The sequence below is a fragment of the Schistocerca gregaria genome, chromosome 2 (assembly GCF_023897955.1).
Source record: "Schistocerca gregaria isolate iqSchGreg1 chromosome 2, iqSchGreg1.2, whole genome shotgun sequence".
Taxonomy (NCBI): Eukaryota; Metazoa; Arthropoda; class Insecta; order Orthoptera; family Acrididae; genus Schistocerca; species Schistocerca gregaria.
This window is the reverse complement of record NC_064921.1, coordinates 630724395-630747034: the sequence shown is the minus strand read 5'-3', so window position 1 is coordinate 630747034 and position 22640 is coordinate 630724395. Positions and strand designations below refer to the sequence as shown.

General features: G+C 41.3%; 1 protein-coding gene across 1 annotated transcript in view; it reads right to left on the bottom strand.

Annotated features, from left to right (window-relative positions):
• The window catches only part of LOC126335904 (ATP-binding cassette sub-family C member 4-like), a 227009-nt gene that overhangs the window by 54885 nt on the left and 149484 nt on the right, over positions 1-22640 (bottom strand). Inside the window, exons 15-18 of the mRNA XM_049999377.1 lie at positions 19434-19642; positions 13121-13448; positions 7705-7855; positions 6779-6885 (exon numbers count right to left, since the gene is read on the bottom strand). Coding sequence (XP_049855334.1) covers positions 6779-6885; positions 7705-7855; positions 13121-13448; positions 19434-19642 — 795 coding nt within the window. The remainder of the gene's footprint in view (positions 1-6778; positions 6886-7704; positions 7856-13120; positions 13449-19433; positions 19643-22640) is intronic.

Below are 22640 nucleotides of genomic sequence, written 5' to 3'. Positions count from 1 at the left end.
TCTGCTCTTACGTTAAATCAGTAAGTGGCTCGAAACAGCATATCCAGATACTCCGGGAAGATGACTGCATGGAAACAGAGGATGACACGCATAAAGCTGAAATACTATTTTCCAAAACTGTTTCACAGAGGAAGACAGCACTGCAGTTCCTTCTCTAAATCCTCGCACAAACCTAAAAATGGCTGACATCGAAATAAGTGTCCAAGGAATAGAAAAGCAACTGGAATCACTCAACAGAGGACCTGACGGGATACCAATTCGATTCTACACAGAGTACACGAAAGAACTTGGCCCCCTTCTAACAGCCGTGTACCGCAAGTCTCTAGAGGAACGGAAGGTTCCAAATGATTTGAAAAGAGCACAGGTAGTCCCAGTATTCAAGAGCGGTCGTCGAGCAGATGCGCAAAACTATAGACCTATATCTCTGACGTCGATCTGTTGTAGAATTTTAGAACATGTTTTTTGCTCGAGTATCATGTCGTTTTTGGAAACCCAGAATCTACTCTGTAGGAATCAACATGGATTCCGGAAATAGCGATCGTGTGAGACCCAACTCGCTTTATTTGTTCATGAGACCCAGAAAATATTAGATGCAGGCTCCCAGGTATATGCTATTTTCCTTGACTTCCGGAAGGCGTTCGATACAGTTCTGCACTGTCGCCTGATAAACAAAGTAAGAGCCCACGGAATATCAGACCAGCTGTGTGGCTGGATTCAAGAGTTTTTAGCAAACAGAACACAGCATGTTGTTATCAATGGAGAGACGTCTACAGACGTTAAAGTAACTTCTGGCGTGCTACAGGGGAGTGTTATGGGACCATTGCTTTTCACAATATTTATAAATGATCTAGTAGATAGTGTCGGAAGTTCCATGCGGCTTTTCGCGGATGATGCTGTAGTATAGAGAGAAGTTGCAGCAATAGAAAATTGTAGCGAAATGCAGGAAGATCTGCAGCGGATAGGCACTTGGTGCAGGGAGTGGCAACTGACCCTTAACATAGATAAATGTAATGTATTGCGAATACATAGAAAGAAAGATCCTTTATTGTATGATTATATGATAGCGGAACAAACACTGGTAGCTGTTACTTCTGTAAAATATCTGGGAGTATGTGTGCGGAATGATTTGAAGTGGAATGATCATATAAAATTAATTGTTGGTAAGGCGGGTACCAGGTTGAGATTCATTGGGAGAGTCCTTAGAAAATGTAGTCCATCAATAAAGGAGGTGGCTTACAAAACACTCGTTCGAACTATACTTGAGTATTGCTCATCAGTGTGGGATTCGTACCAGATCGGGTTGACGGAGGAGATAGAGAAGATCCAAAGAAGAGCGGCGCGTTTCGTCACACGGTTATTTGGTTACCGTGATAGCGTTACAGAGATGTTTAGCAAACTCAAGTGGCAGACTCTGCAAGAGAGGCGCTCTGCATCGCGGTGTAGCTTGCTGTCCAGGTTTCGAGAGGGTGCGTTTCTGGATGAGGTATCGAATATATTGCCTCCCCCTACTTATACCTCCCGAGGAGTTCACGCATGAAAAATTAGATAGATTCGAGCGCGCACGCGGGCTTTCAGACAGTCGTTCTTCCCGCGAACCATACGCGACTGGAACAGAAAAGGGAGGTAATGACAGTGGCACGGAAAGTGCCCTCCGCCACACACCGTTGGGTGGTTTGCGGAGTACAAATGTAGATATAGATGTAGATATATTGAGGGGCAATGTCCTAATATCTAGACTCTTGAACAGGGGTCGACAAGAAGTACGTGAATTTACACCACTTACTGCTCGAGCCGCCCGTTTCTGGGCCAAAAATTAGAATGGGAACAGTTACCCCAAAATATAATACTTACGACATAATCGAATGAAAATAAACAAAGTAGACTAATTTTCGTGTCGAACGATCACTCACTTCAGATGCCTTTCGAATAGTCAAAATGGCAGCATTAAGTCTTTGAACAAGATACTGAACATGGACTTTCCACGACAGTTTACTATTTGTCTGAACACCTAGAAATTTGAACTGTCGAGTTTCATTAATCATATGTGCATTCTGTGAAATTAAAACGTCATGTTTTGTTGAATTGTGTGTTATAAACTATAAAAACTGTGTCTTACTGTGATTTAGCATTTGTTTATTTTCTACAAACCAGGAACTTATGTCATGAGCTGCACTATTTGAACTGAGACAATGTTGCACATAACATCCTTTACTACCAAACTAGTGTCATCAGCAAACAGAAATATTTTACAGTTACCCATAATACAAGAGGCCATATCCTTTATAGAAATAAGGAACTGGAGTGGCCCCAACACTGATCCCTGGGACACCCCCACTTGACCCTACCCCACTCATATCCCACATCACAGCCATTCTCAACACAGTAAATAATGACCTTTTGCTGTCTGTTGCCAAAGTAAGAAGTGAATCAATTGTGAGCTACTACCCATATATCGTTATGGTCCAACGTCTGGAGCAATTTTTTATAATCAATACAATCAAACGCCTTAGTTAATTCAAAAAATATGCCTAGCTTCCGAAACCTTTTGTTTAACTCATCCAGCAACTCACAGAGAAAAGAGAACATAGCATTTTCAGTTGTTAAACGGCTTCTGAAGACTAACTGTACATTTGATAGCAAATCGTGTGATATAAAATGATCAATTATCCTTATCTGTACAGTCTTTTCAATAATTTTAGCAAACACTGATGGCATAGAAATATGTCTAAAATTCTCTACATTACCCCTGTCTCCCTTTTCATCAAGCGGCTTTACTACTGAGTATTTTAACCATTCAGGAAAATGACTATTCTTAAAGGAAAAATTACAAATATGGCTAAGTACAGGACTAACATGTGCAGCACAGTACTCCAACATTCTGCTCCATGATATCCACAAGAGTTCTTAGTCTTCAATGATATATTTATTGACTCAGTCTTCCCCTTGTCAGTATCATAGAGGAGTATTTCAGACATCAATCTCGAAAGTTATTTTCCAAGAGAATTATATGATTCAGAAATATTTTTACTATGAACTAACTTTATATCGTTGAGCATGTGATGCTGACTAGACACTTTCTTCACAACTGACCATATGGTTTTAATTTTATCGTGTGAATTAGCTATTCTGTTTGCGTACCACTTACTATTTGCCTTCCTAATAACATTTTAAGCACCTTACAGTATTGTTTATAATGAGCTACTGCAGCTTGAGTATGACTGCTTGTAAAATTTTTATATAATTCCTTCTTTGTTCTACATGATATCCTTATCCAACTAGTCAGCCACCTGGGCTGCCTTTTACTGCTAATACCCCGTTTATAACGTTCTAATGGAAAGCAGTTCTCAAAGAGCACCACAAATGTGTTAAGGAAACCATTATATTTATCATCTATGTTATCGGCACTATATACATCCTGCCACTCTTCTTTCTTGACGAGGTTTAAAAAACTATTGCTGTTGGATTAACTTTCCTACATATGTGACATTAGTTTGAGTACAGAAGCGTTTTAGTGTTAAAATTTGTGCATTATGGTCTGGAATGCCATTCACCGTTTTACTAACAGAATGCCCATCTAATAATGAAGAATGAAAAAATATTGTCTATGACTGTGCTACTGTTCCCCTGAGCCGTAGTTGGAAAAAAGATAATCTGTATCAGATCATGTGAATTTATGAGACCTACCAACGTCCTTCTTCATGCACCATTATAAACAAAATTTATATTGAAGTCACCACATATAAGTAAGTTCTGGTACTTCCCATAAAGTCGATCAACAACCCTCTCTAGCTTGAGCAGAAATGCTTTGAAGTCAGAGTTAGGGGACCCATAAACAACAAAAATTAGAAGTTTAGTTTCATTCAATTCAACTGCTCCTGCACAACATTCAAATATCTGTTCAGTGCAGTCCCGTGATACGTCTATGAACACAAATGGAATACTGTTTTTCATGTACATGGCCACTCCCCAAACCCGCAAGGAACTTCTTGAAAAACAGCCAGCCTCTGAATTGTCAAATTATTTAAGCGGTGCTTCTATCTACCAATAATTTCAGAGTCAGCATCTATAAGCAGTTCATTAATTTTATCTCTACTACCTCTTATATTTCGATGAAATATGCTAATTACTTCTCTACTTGGAAACATGACGTCCTCTGAAGGTGAGCCCTTTGTTAGAGGGACTTCCTTTAAGCAGGTATAACTATCAGCTGACTTCAACCTAAAATAGGTGCAAGCTCTAACACCAACTACCACAGGAATATTTCCTGTAAGTTTTGCCAGCCTCCCCTTCCCAAACCTATTGCGGTGCAAGCCATGCCTAGTGAAACCCGATCTACTGATAGACTCAAATGGCAACATTAAAATGTGACCCATGCCCTCTGCCATCAGTGCCTTCTTCAGCCCCGTGTTAACGCGCCTAACAATCACATTAAGATGTTATTACCAGTTTAGTTTTACATCTACAGATGCTGTCAATACTTAGTGCATTGAAATTGCTAAGTTCTGTGTAAATTTGGAACTCTCGTGATACTAGGCCATTGGCTGAGTGAAGTGTATTTCATGTGGGGGGAATACAGCATCCATCTTTGGTTTAGCGAATAATTTATTAGGCTTTTTTGTCGTAGGTACCTTGCTAACTCCATGGTCTGTGAAGATTTGTAGTAGTCGTGTATAAGTCTCATACTTTATGTTCCGAGCATTTTATTCCCAGCTCATGTGTGACGATTGTATTATTTGCTGTAATGCGGCAGATGGTCTCTTTGGAAGTAAAGCCGAATGACTTGCCTCAAGAAGGTGAACACAACAACCTGTGGCAAAATAGTAACAGTCTCGATGTGGCCAGTGAGTTCTCGAGCGAAGCTACTTCAACAACACAAGTAAAAGTTAACTTTTGTATGTCCACCCTTGTGATTGGATATTTGAGGGACTTCGGCCGTTCGCATATGTAATAAAGTGGAAACCCTAGAGTCGTCCTTACAATGGTATTTATTATGTGTCCACCAGTTTAGGTGCTTCAGTGCACCATCTTTAGGCCTTATATGATGCTGAGGGGATCAACTCCAACCACATACACAATTCATCAGTGGCCAACTTCTATGACCTCTTTTTTACAGACTACCTGTAACAACGATGTTACGTCTAAATCATTGTTACAGGTACTGTGCGAAAAAGAGATCATAGAAGTTGGCTGCTTATAGCGTCCCCAGTGCTATATTACGAAAAGACTTAAAAATAGTATTTATAAAGAAGAGACATTAAAAATTGAATAATATATTTTTATCATGTAGCCGTAAAATAATAATTTCTCTATGTAAGTTTCGATTGCAAAGAAATAATTTATGACAAAATGATCTAAAGAGGTGACAAGATACGCTCATTTGTCAATTTTTTGGTCGTCTTCACTTCTTCTCTTGTCTTGATTGTGTATAGACGGACATCTTGCGAGTGCTGGCAAATGTAAGCATATTTGTATGAGTTAAGCAAATTATAATATATATATAGTTAATCTTATTGTGCACTTTTAATTTGTAAGAGGTAATCCTGATTTCATGTCCGCCTTCCTTGAATTAACCTGCATTCAAGTAATTTACAGTTCAACAATCGCAGCGGCCGATGCAGCCAGCGACGCCATTACGTGGCGATATTAACTTATGAAAAATTAGCGGAAGCGAAAAACTCGCCCGCTATTAACATAATATTAATATTTCTCCACAGTCGCCCGACGTTGCAGAAAATACGTAGCTTTAAAATTCTTATTTTCAGTACCATAGCCGAGAGCCAGAGCCAGGACTCCGACTACAATACAATGGTTAACGGAGGTAAGAGAAAATACTCTCGCGCGTGTGTGGGCCGCAATTGTAATTAATAACTAAAGATCTTTTGCTTTAAAGTAAGCTGACTAGGCCAGGAAATTAATATGAAAAGTTTATTACATTGTTCGGCTTATACACTCATGTTTTAAGATACAGCGAGTCTATCATTCATTAACGTAACAAATAATTTGAGATTAATATCGTTAAAATGGAGAACTTCAGGAAATCATTTAATCGTATATCAAAATTAAATGAAATATAATTTTTATTAAGGCCCACCACGTAAGTCGGTAACAATCAAAAAATAATAATAACAATAATAATATATTAAATTACGACGGCCGACGGACGCGAGACACTGATGAGTCATGAATACGATTGGAGTTGACCCCCCCTCCCTCCCTCCCTCCCTCCCTCCTCAGCTTCAGTTACGTCTTAAAGAGGATGCACTGAAGCACTGAAAATGGTAGCCATATAATAAATAGCGTCGTAAGGACAGCTATAGGTGTTACATTTTATTACACAAGTTAACTGTCGAGGTTACCGAAGCATGAATGTAGAGTGAGGAGAAGGATAAAACAGTTTTGGTTTGTTTACAAACGTTCCAACGCACAGTAAATTGTAAGTTCCTGAAATTAATGCTGTTGTTCTTTAGTATGAATACACTCGTCCTCTGTAACACATTAGACATGGAAAAAACTGATTTTATATCATCAGTGATGGTGTGAAACAATGCGCTCATCAAACCCTGGAAGATTCTTCAAACGAAGTTATGCAAGAGAAGTATTTTCAAACTTCTACAAGTGTGTGTCGAAAGCAGTCGATGTGTCGACAGAGACTAATCAAACTATTTACCTTGAGACAAATGTATTTTTTCTTATTCCTATTACTTTGTCACATGAAATATGTTTCTCTGTAGTAACTTTGTACAATTGTAATTTTGCTCTTGTAAGAGATGTTGCATACCTGGTGAAGATCGAACTCCTCCTTGACAAGAGCCAGCGTCCCTGAGGCTCTTATTGTTGCCAGACCATTGATTGTGTCAGAAAGATGTGAATAAATGGGACTTCTTCCTGAAACAACACAATATATATGCTGAACAAATATCGCAATGGCAATCTGCCAGATTCTTCAGATTGATCACAGTACGGGGTTCCTTAATAGCTTTAGACTTTGTATGCAGCTTCCGTGGATTACACAGTTCCTAGAGAAAAGCTTAACATAGTTTTTCTTAATGTCTGTGAGAAAAGTTATATCACCAGCTGCAACATAGTCTATAATTTGAACAGTGATCCAATACTGTCAATTGTTTTTTTTCCATTCTTTGATCACAATATAAATTCCTTTGACGATGACTGGTTTCAGCCAGTAAAGACAATCTATGAAGCATGTAGGCAAACAGTTTTCTGCTAGCTACTCCACTTCAGTAGGTTTTTTACAATGACGCCAGTAGCAAAATGACTATGTGGACGATGTGGCCTATTTTACACTGCATTTTAGATTTTTGTGACGATGCTGTGCTGAATATATTTATATTTTTTAACGATGCCATTACAGCCTTATCACATTAGGACATGGTGTAGAACAGGTACGCTTTACTTATTTTATCTGTACATATCCCAGGTTGTATGATACTATATTGTGGTATAAAATGTTGTATTGTATTAAAAGATAGGCTGCCCGCTAGGTGTATATATTTTTTATATTGTAGATCTGAAGATGGTGATTACTGACTGAAACCGGCCATCGTTAAAGGAATTTATGTTGTGATCAAAGACTGGAATAAAAAAAACATTTGAAAAGTTATTTTTTCTCAATATGTAACTCATTTTAGCTCATCTCTGTACCTGAACAGTCTACTTAATTGCTTAACGAGTGTTTTATTTACTTACGAATGCCCTCAAGATTTTTCACACTTCTTCCAGTAATTATGAAAAGTCGCGCCATATAGACGAACATTGCTCCAACGATGATGATGGGAACAATGTAAATATAGTTCACCACTACCACCATTGCTAAAATTCCGCAAAGCACCAGGTAAATCTGAAATATGGAAACAGGTTCTTGGTATTTCATGAAGAAATAATAACGCGGTTACTAGCACAAAGACTATATACGTTCGAAAGATTAATCGTAGACCTAACAGTTAATTCGGAACGTTAATTTTAGGCCAATGTGAAACGTGTTACAGGAATAGTTCTGACAATTTCTGGGTCTCTTTTGAAGCTGGACTGGATGATATTTGATCTATTCCTTCTCGAGTGTGTGTGCGTGAGAGAGAGAGAGAGAGAGAGAGAGAGAGAGAGAGAGAGAGAGAGAGAGAGAGAGAGAGAGACGGACATGGCATCCAAATAAAAAATAATGAAAATTAGTTTTTAATGACACATCAATGAGGTAATTACAAATGGGCGCCTATCCAGAATATTTCTAGATACCGTTCAACCTGAGGCATGCAAATACTATATCAGTGATTGGGTATCAAGTAGATGAAATGCAGCCATGCAGGCCATGAACTGGTAAGGAATATTTTTACTTCTTCCGTAGTTTCACGGTTTATTCTGCAACATACCTACGTACCAAGTATTATGTTGTCATCAAGGATGACATACGTCACAGTGCCATGTAGAGGAGACAGCCTCCTACCTCTGACCAGCAAAATCATTTATATTTCTCTTTGCCCAATTAGGAAGCTCACGTGCACTCCATAGAAGTAGATGACAGCGTCGTATGTCCAGCTAAGGCTGATGTACAGGCCGTCTACTGTAGGATATGTAAGTGCCAAGTTACACACATGTAAAAAGCTTTACATTTGAGTTGTCGAATTTTTTATTTGTCTGATACAATTTGTTGTATTTATCGATTCTACACGATTACTGTAGGGTTATTTCTTTATTGTTTTTCTACACAATTTATATCAGCAGAGATGTGTAGTAATGACATCAAAGAAATTGTGATTATGAAAGAGATTATGTAATCTAATCACAGTTAGGGAGATAGTTTGTAAACCTTTGGACGTATAGCATGCAACGAGTCGGCAACCCCCTCCAATATAGTGGCGTGCTACATCTTGGAGTGTAAGCGCTTAGCTCGGTACAGAACATTTCATAGTGGGGTCTGCTCCTGGAAATACGTAGTTGTTTTGCCCTTCATGTAAGGCAAGAGGAAATCTTAGGGCAGACAAGATGTGGCTGCTTCCTACTCAACATAATGATTATGAGTCTCTGATCAATGTGTTGTAATAAGTACAGCTGTTGGAATAGTAATTGTACCCAAAGAGGTACGCAAGAAACAAAAACGTACAGGTGGTGCAATATGACGCACTATTTCTGAGCGTCAACGAATTGAGGGTTAATCGCACAATCATAGGTCACAAAAGGCAAGAGTTGCTGTTTGAGTTAATTTTTGCAACAAGGGGAAAACTTGTGTTTTTCTAGAATTTAGTAATATATTACATAAGAAGATCAACTAGTTTGACGGCAACTATCCTGTTATACAAATGGTAACCTATATCCTTTTGTGTACGTAGAAATTTCATAGAGTATTTCTTTCCATAACAGTACACAGACATGCATAGTTACAAGTGCTGTTTCATAGCTATGAAGTTAAGTGTACGTTGCTAAAATTGCTAACTTCGATCATCCTCGTTAATTGAGTAAAACATTTTCAAAAATGTAAAACTGTCTTATCGGTGTGTACTGCACTGCCACAAAACTGTGACGATATTAGAGGATGCTAAGCAAGTGTACAGTGATATAAAGGCCATTGTTCAGTGTGTCATTATATGTTCGAAAGCCTTTTGCCTTGCCACTTACATACGAGCTGTGAATGGATGATACTTCAGACACGTTATAATTGTTTCATTAGGTATCTTGTCAGCTGCTATGATCAAATGGTGATAGATTGTACGTGTGTCGCCGGCCGCGGTGGCCGTGCGGTTCTGGCTCAGCATTCCGGAACCGCGGGGCTACTACGATCGCAAGTTCGAATCCTGCCTCGGGCATGGGTGTGTGTGATGTCCTTAGGTTAGTTAGGTTTAAGTAGTTCTAAGTTCTAGGGGACTTATGACCTAAGATGTTGAGTCCCATAGTGCTCAGAGCCATTTGAACCATTTTTGTACGTGTGTCATTTTATAACTAATGTAAACTGATTCCAAAAATCTTATTATGCCACCGTATAAATAAAATGAAGCTGCTAAATTAAATGAAAATAATTTCCGATAATAATCCGAATTTATTTAAGATAAAAAACGAGAATAAGACAAGTATAAATGCTAATAGGGTCCATCACATGTTCGTTGAGCAACAAAGCGAGCGCTTTGAAATTCTTGTAACCTCGTTATTATTGTACTATAGTCTGATAAGAGATGAAAATTATGTTGCTGCCTTATCTGCTTTAGAAAATGGGTCTATTTTTCATAATCTAAAATTCGGAATGAGACATGCAATTCTAGTTCTACCTTAATTCATCAACTTTCGATGGTAACTAATGATGGCGGAAAGTGAGTATCGACAACCTACACTATTTATTTACTTCGCGTTCGTAGCCGCAACGCCTTGAATATCAGTCCATATGAAATCCCTTGAACGGCGTCACCCATATTCTGCATGGAAAACGCCGGATTGATTTCTCTTTATTCGTTCCAATGAGCCTCGATGTAATCTTTCCTACGATGAAACAACTGTTCTTTTGGGGGGCTTCATCATCTTGCTGCAGCAGCTGCAGGCTCTTATAGGGATCAGGCCCAATAATCTCAATTCGCATCATAAATATCAGAGCAAAGAGCTCCTTCCTGCAAGCTCTGAAATGTACTAATGTTGTTTGTTATTTTCTTTGGGCACTATAACCACTGGTCAGCTCGACGGAAAGCCGTGCAAAGGGGCCCAAGTTCGATTCCCGGCTGGGTCGGAGATTTTATCCGCTCAGGGACTGGGTGTTGTGTTTTCCTCCTCCTTATCATCATCCCTGTCGACGTGCAAGTCGCTGAAATGGCGTCAACTCAAAAGACTTGCACCAGGCGACCGGTCTACTCCCTACTAGTCCTGCTCTGTCACCATAGCCTGACAAATCTGAGACAATAGCAATACAAAAAACAGCAACAAACGTTGTCGAGTAAATAAATGAATTAGTCCGTTTACCGGATTTAGCTCCTCGTTGCGCTGTCTGTCTGTGGTATCAGTAAGTTTGGTAGCATTGTGTCTACCTTCATTATCGCCCTTAGAAACAAATTGCCAATGTTGCTAAAGCTGTTTCAAGCACGTCAACAGTTGCTGATCTAGTGCAATAGCTAGAGCTTATGAATATGGTACCAAGAAAATACACAGAGTTCATGGGAAGAAATGGAGAAGATAAGGGTTTAATACTTTTTGGACGACGATTTCGTTGGAGACAAAGTACGAGCCCTAACAGGAAAAAGATGAAAGGCAAACAGCCGACGCCCATTCAAAGGAATGATCCCAGCATTTGGGTTGAGGTTTTTAGGAAAACACAACTAAAATCCAAAATATGGGTGCTCGAACGAGGATTTAAATCCTGCTCGAAGTGCCAGGCCAGTATCTTAACCACTGTACTGCCTTGCGTAGTGGAAACAATGGAAAAAATTTAGTCTTGCAGATAAAATAATAGTACTGACAGACATAGTAAGAGAGTAAAGACGATTTTTGTCTCTAATAACAAGCCAATTAGTGAAAAGTAAGCGCTGAGATCAATACAGTTCTCAGTTTTGAGAAAACAACGTCAAAGAAAGTGGTCTGGCGCAAGCCGCTGATGACAAATATCACGTTTAGAGCCGCTACTGCTTATAAATCAAGTCGGATCAAAGAAGAGGTTTCAGTGGTACAAGGAGCACAGAAAGTCGACTGGTGACCAATGAAAGCATATAATGAGATCTAATGAAATAACTCTTACATTGTCTTATACAGAAGGGAGCATTAAGTAACAAAAAACTTGAAAAGAAAAGTGCAGCCTTTACTTCTGTGAAACATGGAGGGAGCTTTGTACTGGATTGGGTATTCATATTTTGGTTTACTACAGACATTGTGATAATACTGAAAAGAATGTTAACTAGCACTATCATTTTATATGATGATATTAATTCAGAGAGATACGTATTGCTCGCAGAAAGGGTCTAAATATTTCCTGGTGACAATTCCTAAACTCGCACGGATGGAAATGTCTAAGATTAATATGCGAAGGGCCGCCAGCACGTCTCAAGGTAACAGAGCAGTTTCTTTCTTATGAGTCTACACAATAATTCTGTTAGTCAGATTATGCGATCTAACATGTGTATTCGAAAGTCAGGTTGTACATCACAAAGAAACGTGATCGTTAGAAAAACCTTCTAGAACTGGTATTAGTTTCCTTCAGACCTACTTCATTTTCCCGTATAATCCCCGTTCATCTCCAAGCACTTGTTGTAACGTTGCGCTAAGTTCTGCAACTCATCTGAATAGAAGTTCTTCTGGTGCCAATTGAGCCATTTGACAAAGGCAGTCCTGATTTCGTCGTCATCGTCAAACCGTTGTCCAACAAGCCATTGGTGTAACTGCAGCCACAGATAATAGTCGCTGTGTGCGAGGTCGGAATTTTAGGATGAACTGTCGATAAGTCCCCCGCGGAGAAATTGAATTTTACCCTTGGTACGGGTGGTGGTTTTTGGACAAGCTTTGTAGAGGAGGAAGACTATCCCAGACGACAGTTTCCTGCTCCGGTCAGTTTGGAAGGCTCGTCTCAGTTTGTTGAGCGTTTTGCAATGCACGTTAGCAGTAACTGTCTGGCGATATCTACGAAATCAACCTAATAAGACTCTTCGAGTTGCAGAAAAGATGCGATAGCCATCATTTTTCGACTGGAGTAAAATGACTGTTTGAATGTTTTCGGTTCTGGCGAAGTTGAGTGGCTCCACTACAATGACTGTTGTTCTGATACTTCGTTGTGCAAGAAATTTGCTATGTTGGTTTCATTCTCGTATTATTTTCTCCTAATGTAAACGTCTTCACCGCTAACACTCCGCATGAATTGCGTCATGTAACAAAATGGCTCTGAACACTATGGGACTTAACATCTGAGGTCATCGGTCCCCTATAACATAGAACTACTTAAACCAAACTAACCTATGGACAGCACGCACTTCCATGCCCGAGGCAGGATTCGAGCCTGCGACCGTAGCGGTCGCGCGGTTCCAGACTGAAGCGCCTAGAACCGCTCTCCCACACCGGCCGGCGCGTCATGTAACACTGTCACACCTTGCAGCATACTATTTTTTAACCAGTACAATTAAGCAAATGTAATGGAGATAGTGAAATTTTAAAAATTCTCCATCGGCAGGAGTTCGTCGATAGAGCCAATATCCTTGGAGAATCTGTTGAGAATCCGCCCTGAGGGATTTGTGTCGAAGAAGCGCATGGCGGCCCTGAGAACGCAGTTGAACATGCGGTCGTGCAGGTTCCTGGAGGCGCGCAGGCACAGGTAGAAGAAGGCGCGCACGCGCACCAGGTTGAGGAGGATGCAGCCGAGCACGAGCCCGCCGTACAGCTCCAGGAAGAAGCGGGCCGCCGGCAGCGCCTCCAGCCGCGACGCCGCCGCCTCGTCGGCGGCGCTGGTCAGCCGCAGAGAGCTGCGCCTCACCTCCGTGTTGGACCTGCCAGCAAAGACCAACCGGCTTCATTACTGTTCAAAATACGATAACGTCTGAGAAAATAGTAGCATCCATAAAGAATGACCAGATGTATCAAACATTTTACCAGCGATGGGTCTAGCAGGGAACACTAGTACGTGAACGCACTACTTTGCAAGTTTAAATAGTAAAAAGTACTCTGGTAAAGAGCAGAGGCAGAAGCAAGTCACTGTAGAGGTAATCGACTGTACATCTTCTTGTGACAATGATCGGTATCCGTGAAATACGAGGGGCGGTCAATAAGTGATACAACACATTTTTTTTTCTCGGAACATTTGCTTAAAAATCGAGAAATTTGTTGTGGGACATCGTGGAGTATGTCCGCTTTGGTCCCTATAATTTCATGAACTTACGATATGCTGTGGCACTATACGTACGTTCAAAATTGCGTCTATGACGGAGGTACGTTCGAAGCAGGGAGCTGCCATTGAGTTTCTCTCGGCGGAAAACATAAGAATCACAGATATTCCTGCTGAAAAAAATTTTTTTCGAGCATTTAAAGAGCAGTTTCCTACCACGTGTGTTAAGGAGCCACGCCCACTTTTCTGTCACCCACTTTTCTGCATATATTTTAGATCTTTATATCGCCTGCATTGCACGTTAGGGATTTCTTTTTACTCTCGAGTGGTGTGTATCCTTGGAATCCAACGGACTTTATTCGTTTGTTTCTGGTGTTTGTAAACAACACGCTTTCAAACACGTGGTTACTTTTGTTCAAGTGTGATTGTGAGTAGTTGCTATACTTCCGTTTGCAGTGCTTGTTTACAAATGTACTCAGCTCTTGGTTCAAATGGCTCTGATCACTATGGGACTTAACTTCTGAGGTCATCAGTCCCCTAGAACTTAGAACTACTTAAACCTAACTAACCTAAGGACATCACACACATCCATGCCCGAGACAGGACCCGAACCTGTGACCATAGCGGTCGCGCGGTTCCAGACTGTAGCGCCGAGAACCGCTCGGTCACTACGGCCGGCGCTCACATCTTTCACAGCTATTTATATAGAATCTCCTACAAGTTAAGCCTACACAAAACGTCCTCTACTGATCATAAGCCATGTCATGGATTGTTCCATAAGGAGAAAATTCGTGGTGCAAGTACAATAGGGCTCAGGCAACTGGAGAATCTTATTCTCACCAGCATTCCCTTCCTGCTGCTGTTATTACAGCAATTACACCTATTTTCTGAGACTTGGCTCATCCCGACCTTCCAAGGAAATGTCTACATGGGCAGACACAGAATCCAAATTAATGTTTGAACAGCATAATTTGGAACCGCCTTCCTAAAACTGTATTAGTAGGCATGCATACAATAAAACTAGGAGTTCATGATGCTGTTATTACATTCAATTGTGGTATTATTGGAAAGTGTTGCGTACTGAAAAAGCTGGGAATTAATCCTGGTGAAAATATGATCACTGGGCTGCAACATTGCGGTAAAATGATGATAGCCGATGTAGACAGGTCTGCATCTAATATGGCCAAGAAAGGAAGACAAACATCCAGGAAGGTGAAAAAGAAGATCGAAAAGCTGCTAGAGGCCAAAGAAGGTCCATCATATGCAGCACGACAGTTTTAATTAACTGTAGGCAACAAATTTCAGTAGTTTTTTTCTTTAAAGTCAATTTCCCGCAAAATAAAATTTTCAGTTCATATGCCCCATTATACCAGAAACTATCACAGATATATGAATGAAATTTTCAGAGACTCTGCATAACATAAAAAGCCACCTCCGGCACTACATTCATTACTATTCCCCCAAAAGGAAGTCCACAAAAAATCTTTTCTGCCTAAAAAACTTAATATTTTTTGTTAATAAATTTAAAATGGTATTTCTTAAAAACTATAAAATTAATAAAGTAGATTTTAGTACAGTTGACTCTATTAGCATCGTTTAGCATACAGTAAAAATATTAAGGTCCTGCATCAAATAGTTTTTTTTCAGAAATAGGACAAGTACTTGCCTACATGGGTTAGAGAGACAGGGTGTGATCCCCTTAACACAAGCACGAAGAGACGTTGTGCGAAGCGTCTGTCATAATCGCAGAGAGGTCGCGCAGATCTGTCCGACCTCCCGCGCCGGCATGCCGCAAACAGCTGTGACTCCTGGAATGTGTGGACACTCTCATTCGAGGCGATAGACGGATCACAATCGAACACCTTGCTGCAGACGTGGACGTCTCTGTTGCTAGCGCTGACACACTCGTCCATCGGTTGGGGTACTCAAAGGTGTGTGCCTGCTGAGTTCCTCGCCGCCTAACAGAAAGCTGGAGGAGATTAGTGTTTAACGTCCCATCCACAACGAGGTCATTAGAGACGGAGCACAAGCTCGGATTATGGAAGGATGGAGAAGAAACGCAGCCCTGTCCGTTCGAAGGAACCATCCCGGCATTTTCCTTAAGCCACGGAAAGCCTAAGTCAGGATGGTCGGACGCGTATTTCAACCGTCGTCCTCCCGAATGCGAGATGAGTGTGCTAATCACGGCGCTACCCCGCCCGGTTATTTTCTCCGTGTCACTCCCAATAACGTGTATATAAGTATAGCGAGTTATATTGCTGAGAAGTATAGACCTGTGAAAACGAATTATAAGAGAGAGGCAAAATCCTAGGTCACGGTACACACCTTGCTAGTCATTCAAATTGCAACAGCAGGAAGGACAGCAAATAACGAAATTTTGCTTACTGTGCGTATAGAGCAAAGCAGAATGAGCACCTAATTAAATTTAAGTGATTTGGAGCTGTTGATTGACCACAGAAAGGCTTTTGACACTGTTCTGTCCTGCCGTCTAGTGACGAAAATACGAGCTTACCAAAAATCAGACCAGATTTGCGACCGTATTCAGGCGTGCCTATCAGATAGTCCTACACTTCGCTCTTAACGGAACAAAATCGACAGGTGTAAAGGTAATTTCCGGAGCATTCCCAGGAAGAGTGATAGAACCGTTACTGTTTGTAGTGTATGTAAGTGTTCTAGTAGAAACCATCGGAAACTTATTAAAACTGTTCGCAGATGACGCGTCCTTTATAAGGAAGTAGAAACGCCAGAAGACAGTATCGACTTATAAAATTAAAAAACTAAACTCCTCCCGAAAAGGCCATGAAGGCCCAACGATACCGACCGGCCGCCGTGTCATCCTCAAACACAGGCGCCGCTGGATGCAGATATGCAGGGGCATGTGGTCAGCACTCCGCTTTCCCGGCCGTTTGTCAGTATCCGAGACTGGAGCCGCTACTTGAAGCAGATCCTCAGTTTGCCTCACAAGGGATGAGTGCACCCCGTTGCCAACAGCGTTCGGCAGACCGGATGGTCACCCATCCAAGTGCTAGCCCAGCCCGACAGCGCTTAACTTCGGTGGTCTGACGGGAACCGATGTTACCACTGCGGCGAGGCCATTGGCATCAATTCGTAAAATACTCTACATTAAATTCATGAATGGTTCGGTCTCTGGCAGTTGGCCATGAACGTAAACAAATGTGACGTATTGCGCGTACATAAAAAAAGAAATCCACTGCTGTACAACTACACATTACTGGTAATAAATTCCTGGAAACAGTACTTACCCTAAAATGTAGGAGTAACTATTCAGAGCGACATTAACTGGAATGACTACAGAAAACAAATAGTGGGAAAAGTAGATGTCAGACTCTGATTCATAGGACGAATCTTAAAGAAATGTAACTCATTATAACCGCATACAAGGTGCTTCTTGGGCCGATTTTTGAGTATTGTTCCTCAATCTGGGACCCTTACCAAATAGGGCTGATAGAAGACCAAACGGAGAGCGGTGCGTAACGTCACGGGATCGTTTAGTCGTCAGAGACGTTCAACAAGCTCCTGTGGCAGACGCTACAAGCGAGACGTTGCGCATCACGGAGGGGGTTTACTGTCGACATTTCGAGACATTACTTTCCTGGAAGAGCTGAACAACATTTTACTTCCTCGCATTTATATCTCGAGAACTGAGCACGATCTGAGAAAGTAGAGCTAACAGAAAGGCTTACCCATAATAATTCTTTCCATGTGCCTTTCGCGAGTGGAGCAGGGAAGGGGAATCCAGTTAATGGCACCAGAGGTACCCTCCGCCTTAGTGTCACTGCGGAATACTGATGTAGATGTAGATGTAGGTGTATGGAGTGCGAAATTAATGCACAGAGCCCCTGGGGGCCTTCCATGGCGGATGCGTGTATCCTGATGCTGTACGCTGCTCCTCTGAAAAGACGACGAGGTGCCTCTCCTTTGACTAGTGATGTCGACTGCACTGCACTGCTGTTTGTTACGCGTCAAGGGAAGCCGCAACAATGGTTGCAGTGCAGACAGTCGGCGATGCTCGTCACGTCGTCGCACTACCGTATATTGCTCCACTCAAGTGCGCTTTCAGACTCAAAGGACGAGGCAGTGCGATCTGCACGGTCGAGACAAACAGTTCTCTCTGCCGCTAGTCGCGCAGTACAGCTGAGGTGCTGCAATGTGCCCAAGTATGGCCCTCCTGAACCCACCGAACCCACACTCGCAAGGCAGTCGTGGGATTCCGCCCAATGCGAGCAGCAGCGTCGTAGAAAGATCTTAGAACCAAGCAACATTCAGATGCGATTTATGACGAGAAACACGTTGCGTTACCATTGTTTATGTAATGTGGGTTGTGTCAGTCCTACATACACCGTAAAAAAGGCCTTAACATTATGGCACTTAACATCTGAGGTCATCAGTCCCATGAGCCTTAGAACTACTTAAACCTAACAAACCGAAGGACATCACACACACCCATGCCCCAGGCAGGATTCGATCCTGCGACCGCTACACCTTGCAGTTCCACTGATGTTCATCATTTGGATATCGAAGTGTGTAGTACAGTTAATGCCAATTTCACATTTGCAACTTCCGCTCTTACACATAATGAGTGGTTTGTTTCGGAAAACGAAGAATAACTGTCTGTGGCCGACTTCAAATAGGTGACGCAGATCAATCTTACGATTTACATAAAAGATTCTTATAAAGTATAATAACTGAAAAGAATGATCACTGTTTGTTAATACTATTTGCAACGAACATTGTCCATTCCAACGTTGCCCATAAACGATATTTACTCACTGAAGACTTTGGAAGTACGATCTTAGAATTCACCCGTTTAGCACGGACAATGCGTTTATGTGTATGTGTGTGTTTATGTGGCCAGATTTACAAAATAATCATTCATGTTCAGAACAGAACAAAAAAAAGTTCAAATGGCTCTAATCACTTCGGGACTTAACATCTGAGGTCATCAGTCCCCTAGACGTAGAACTACTTAAACCTAACTAACCTAAGGACATCACACACATACATGTTAGGGGCAGGATTGGAACCTGCGATCGTAACACCAGCGCGGTTGCGGACTGAAGCGCCTAGAACCGCTCGGCCACTGCGGCCGACCCAAAAATCTATCTTCAAACTAAATCACTGTTCAAACTATATTATGCCCTTGTTTGTTTGGGTTAGAAGGATGAAAATGTGTATCATTTCCTCATATCTGGTAACAACTTCTTACCAAATGACGGACACATTGGTACGTTAGACAAAGACATAAATTCGACAAGTCGTATTTACACACCAGATCAATGCCCTGGTTTTCCGCCAAAAGAAACACAACAAAAGCTCTCTGCTTTGAAAGCATATCTGTTAAAGACGCCATTTTGACGGTTACACATAGCGCCGCCACTTATCGGAAGTTCATGAAACTGTAGGAGCTGAAGCGGGAATATTCCACGATGTCCCACAACACAGTCCCACAACTGCAATTAGTCGACAGAAAAGGAGTATTGTATTACTTACTGAACGACCCTCGTACAATCAAAACCTAAATTTCATTGTAATCAAGCCTTCTTTCTACAAGTTAATCAGTTAAACGCTTCACTCTGCCACGGTAGAGTGACAGGTGCGAGTACAGCGCAGAGCGCTGCGGCGTGCTGACCAGTAGGTGATGACGTAGTCGGAGCCGCTGGTGACGGCCTGGGAGAACAGTATGAGCGCCGCGACGGCGCACACCCCGCAGGCGCCCCCGCCAGCCCTCAAGTACTCCCACACCACCCACCAGCTGAGCGACCGCTGCGCCTTCTCCTCGTTACTGTCCTGCTGGGAAGCGTCCAGTATCGTTTTCCCCGGCTGGTCAGCAGCAATGCTCTGCAAGGAAGACACCAGCGCATCACCTAGAAGTCAGTTCGTTATTTGTCTTCCACTCAAAGCTATTCTTATGACTCCTACGCAGCTCAAGACAGCAAACAAAATGAGTTTCATAATGGCTGCATGTAAAGACCATTTTGAGAGCGACAGTACTCATGGGAAAAAAATGGTTCAAATGGCTCTAAGCACTATGTGACTTAACATCTGAGGTCATCAGTCCCTGAGATTTAAAACTATTTAAACCTAACTAAACTAAAGACATCACACACATCCATGCCGAGGCAGGATTCGAACCTGCGACCGTAGCAGCTGCGCGGTTCCGAACTGAAGCGCCTAGAACCGCTCGCCCACAGCTGCCGGCTACTCATGGGAGACACTGATATATTGTCACAGATATACAAAATTTTATTGACAAGGAAAAGCCCCAATAGGTTCTTTTCTGATATACACTATATTCTTAGTTTTCTGTTCGAAGTAGTATTGGAAGTGACCTTCTCGAGTGCCAAAAACTTGTACGTGTGTAAGGAAAATACACGTGAAATGAACGGTAGTAAGAACGTTCAGTAACTTTGAAATGTACAGTTCATGCGGACCACTGAGAACAGAAAATTTGCACACTAGGATTTCACTCAGTCATCCTTGTATACTACCAGTAAAAACATTAACGGGACAAAAATTTTCGGTGGGCATATTTCCACAAGAAACTGGTCGTCGAAGACTGATAATATCTCAACGGAGTGCTCACATGTGATACAAATACATTTCTTTGATATCCAACAGCACTACTATGAAGATATTGGACTACATAAAGCTTTTGGCATATGTTCTGTATGGAAGATTCGACTCTTCGTCTAGATGTATTGTTTATATTTACCAATTTCAGTCTGTGTCAAGTGGCATCTAACTTTTTAATAAAATACAACAGATCTTGCACAAAAGGTGTATAATTATTCAATACTAATACAAAAATTAGGTTCTAATCATTTTTATTTTGTACCTTTAAACACTTATTGTGCCTTCAAATGCTAGTAGCTCTGCTTTCTCAGCACGCACTATACTCCTACCTTCTTCCCCCAAAATATACAGAGCAATTAGTAGCAGAGTTTGGAAATTACCTGAAAAGCTGGTAGTCCTGCTACTTACTTTATTGCCAAACTTAGCACAATGAGTGAGAAAGCAGCAATAACAAATTAATCGATAACACTAATGATAGGAGCTTAAGCTGTGGACGCGATTTAAGGCCATTTCTGTTCATGTTGTACATTAATGACGTAGCAGACAACATTAATCGTAACCTTACATATTTTGCAGATGTAGCCTACTATCTGTAAGTAGCTGCACAAGCGCGCAGGCAGATTTTGATAACATTTCAGATTCGTGCAAACATTGGAAAATTAAATGCTCAGAAATGTAAAATTGTGCACTTCAAAAAACGCAAAAATGACCAGAATCTGAATAATTCGCTACTGATATCTGTCGGTTCATACAAATGTCTAGGTTTCCGGGGATGTGTACTAGAATGGTCATGTAGGCTTAGTCGTAGACAAACCATGCACCACATTTCTGGTCACTGTAAAAATGTAATAAGTCTACAATGTATATTGCTTACAAAGCACTCGTGCGAGCCATCCTAGTATATTTCTTGTGCAGGACTAATGCCATATAGGACTATCAGGTTATACGGAAAGTATATGAAAAAGGATGGAAGAAATATATGCACGGGAAAGCGTCGTGGAAATGCAAAACCTTCAACTGGCAGTGGTCTGAAGATAATCGTCTATCCCATGTACCCCATGGAAGATTATTTACTAAGTTTCAACAAGCAGAGTTAAGAGGGGCACCTAGGAATATGCCACCGTCCCCTATGATTCGTTCCCATTGGAACCGCGAAGCCAAGATTAGACTAATAACTGCGCACATTGAGGCACATAAGCTTCATATGCTAATGAAAACAGAAAAATTCTTACTGTTTGGCATAATGAGAACTGCCCTCTGCACTCCGCTTCATGCTGTTTTGCAGAGCATGGATCTGTGTGTAGAATCTGATTCGAAAGTAGTAAATGAAGTGATACGAAGCAGTGTACTTAAATGATCTTGCTTTATGAAGCTTATTGTTGAGCGGCAGCCTACATAGAATAAGCAAGAAATTAGTAGTGGAGGAATTAGAGAAATAGTGGTATACCAAGGGGGAGGCGGATAGATTTTATCTTTGGTGAGTCGTAAGACAACGCCTTTAAGAGAGAAGTAATAAAAATGATTGTAAATGATGGTTCTCTCATATCTGTGTTGGTACTGAGTCATCGCACGTGTTTGTTGCAGAGCCAGTTATAATTGTCACATAACAATTAAGAATTCATGTAACACCACAAAGACTAATTAAAAAATAAAAATAAATACTCCCACACCACCAATCGAACCCTTCAACTCGACTTTTATATCCCAAAAATTCTACCGCTCTGTTGTAATATTTAAAGAAAGTTTTCGTGTATGTAGCTACAGTGTTGGCGAATCACCGTTATTTAATGTACAGAGCTAAATTTTACGCAGACATTTTTGTATTGGTACTACTCAAAAATTGGTGCAGTGATATATTGGTGAGTGAATTGTTCTTCAGCCTGACAGCTTTGTGTACTTTCGTTACATCGCTAGGCCTCCCTACGAGTTCGAAGAGTAGCTTGTGTGCACTGCGGCGCCCAAAGTCACTTAATAGCGATATGCATACATGTAAAAGGCGGTAATATCATGTACACAAGCTATAAAGTGATTTTGTGGAGTTGTCACTTGCATTCAGGCGATTCATTTAAAAAGGTTCCAACATGCGTATGGCCGCAAAATGGGAATTAATAGACCTTGAACGCGTAGTGGTAGTTGGAGCTAGGCGCATGGGACATCCTATTTCGAAAGTCGTTAGGGAAGTCAATGTTCTGAGCTCCACTGTGTCAAGAGTGTGCCGAGAATATCAAATTTCTGGAGTTACCTCTCACCATGCACAACACAG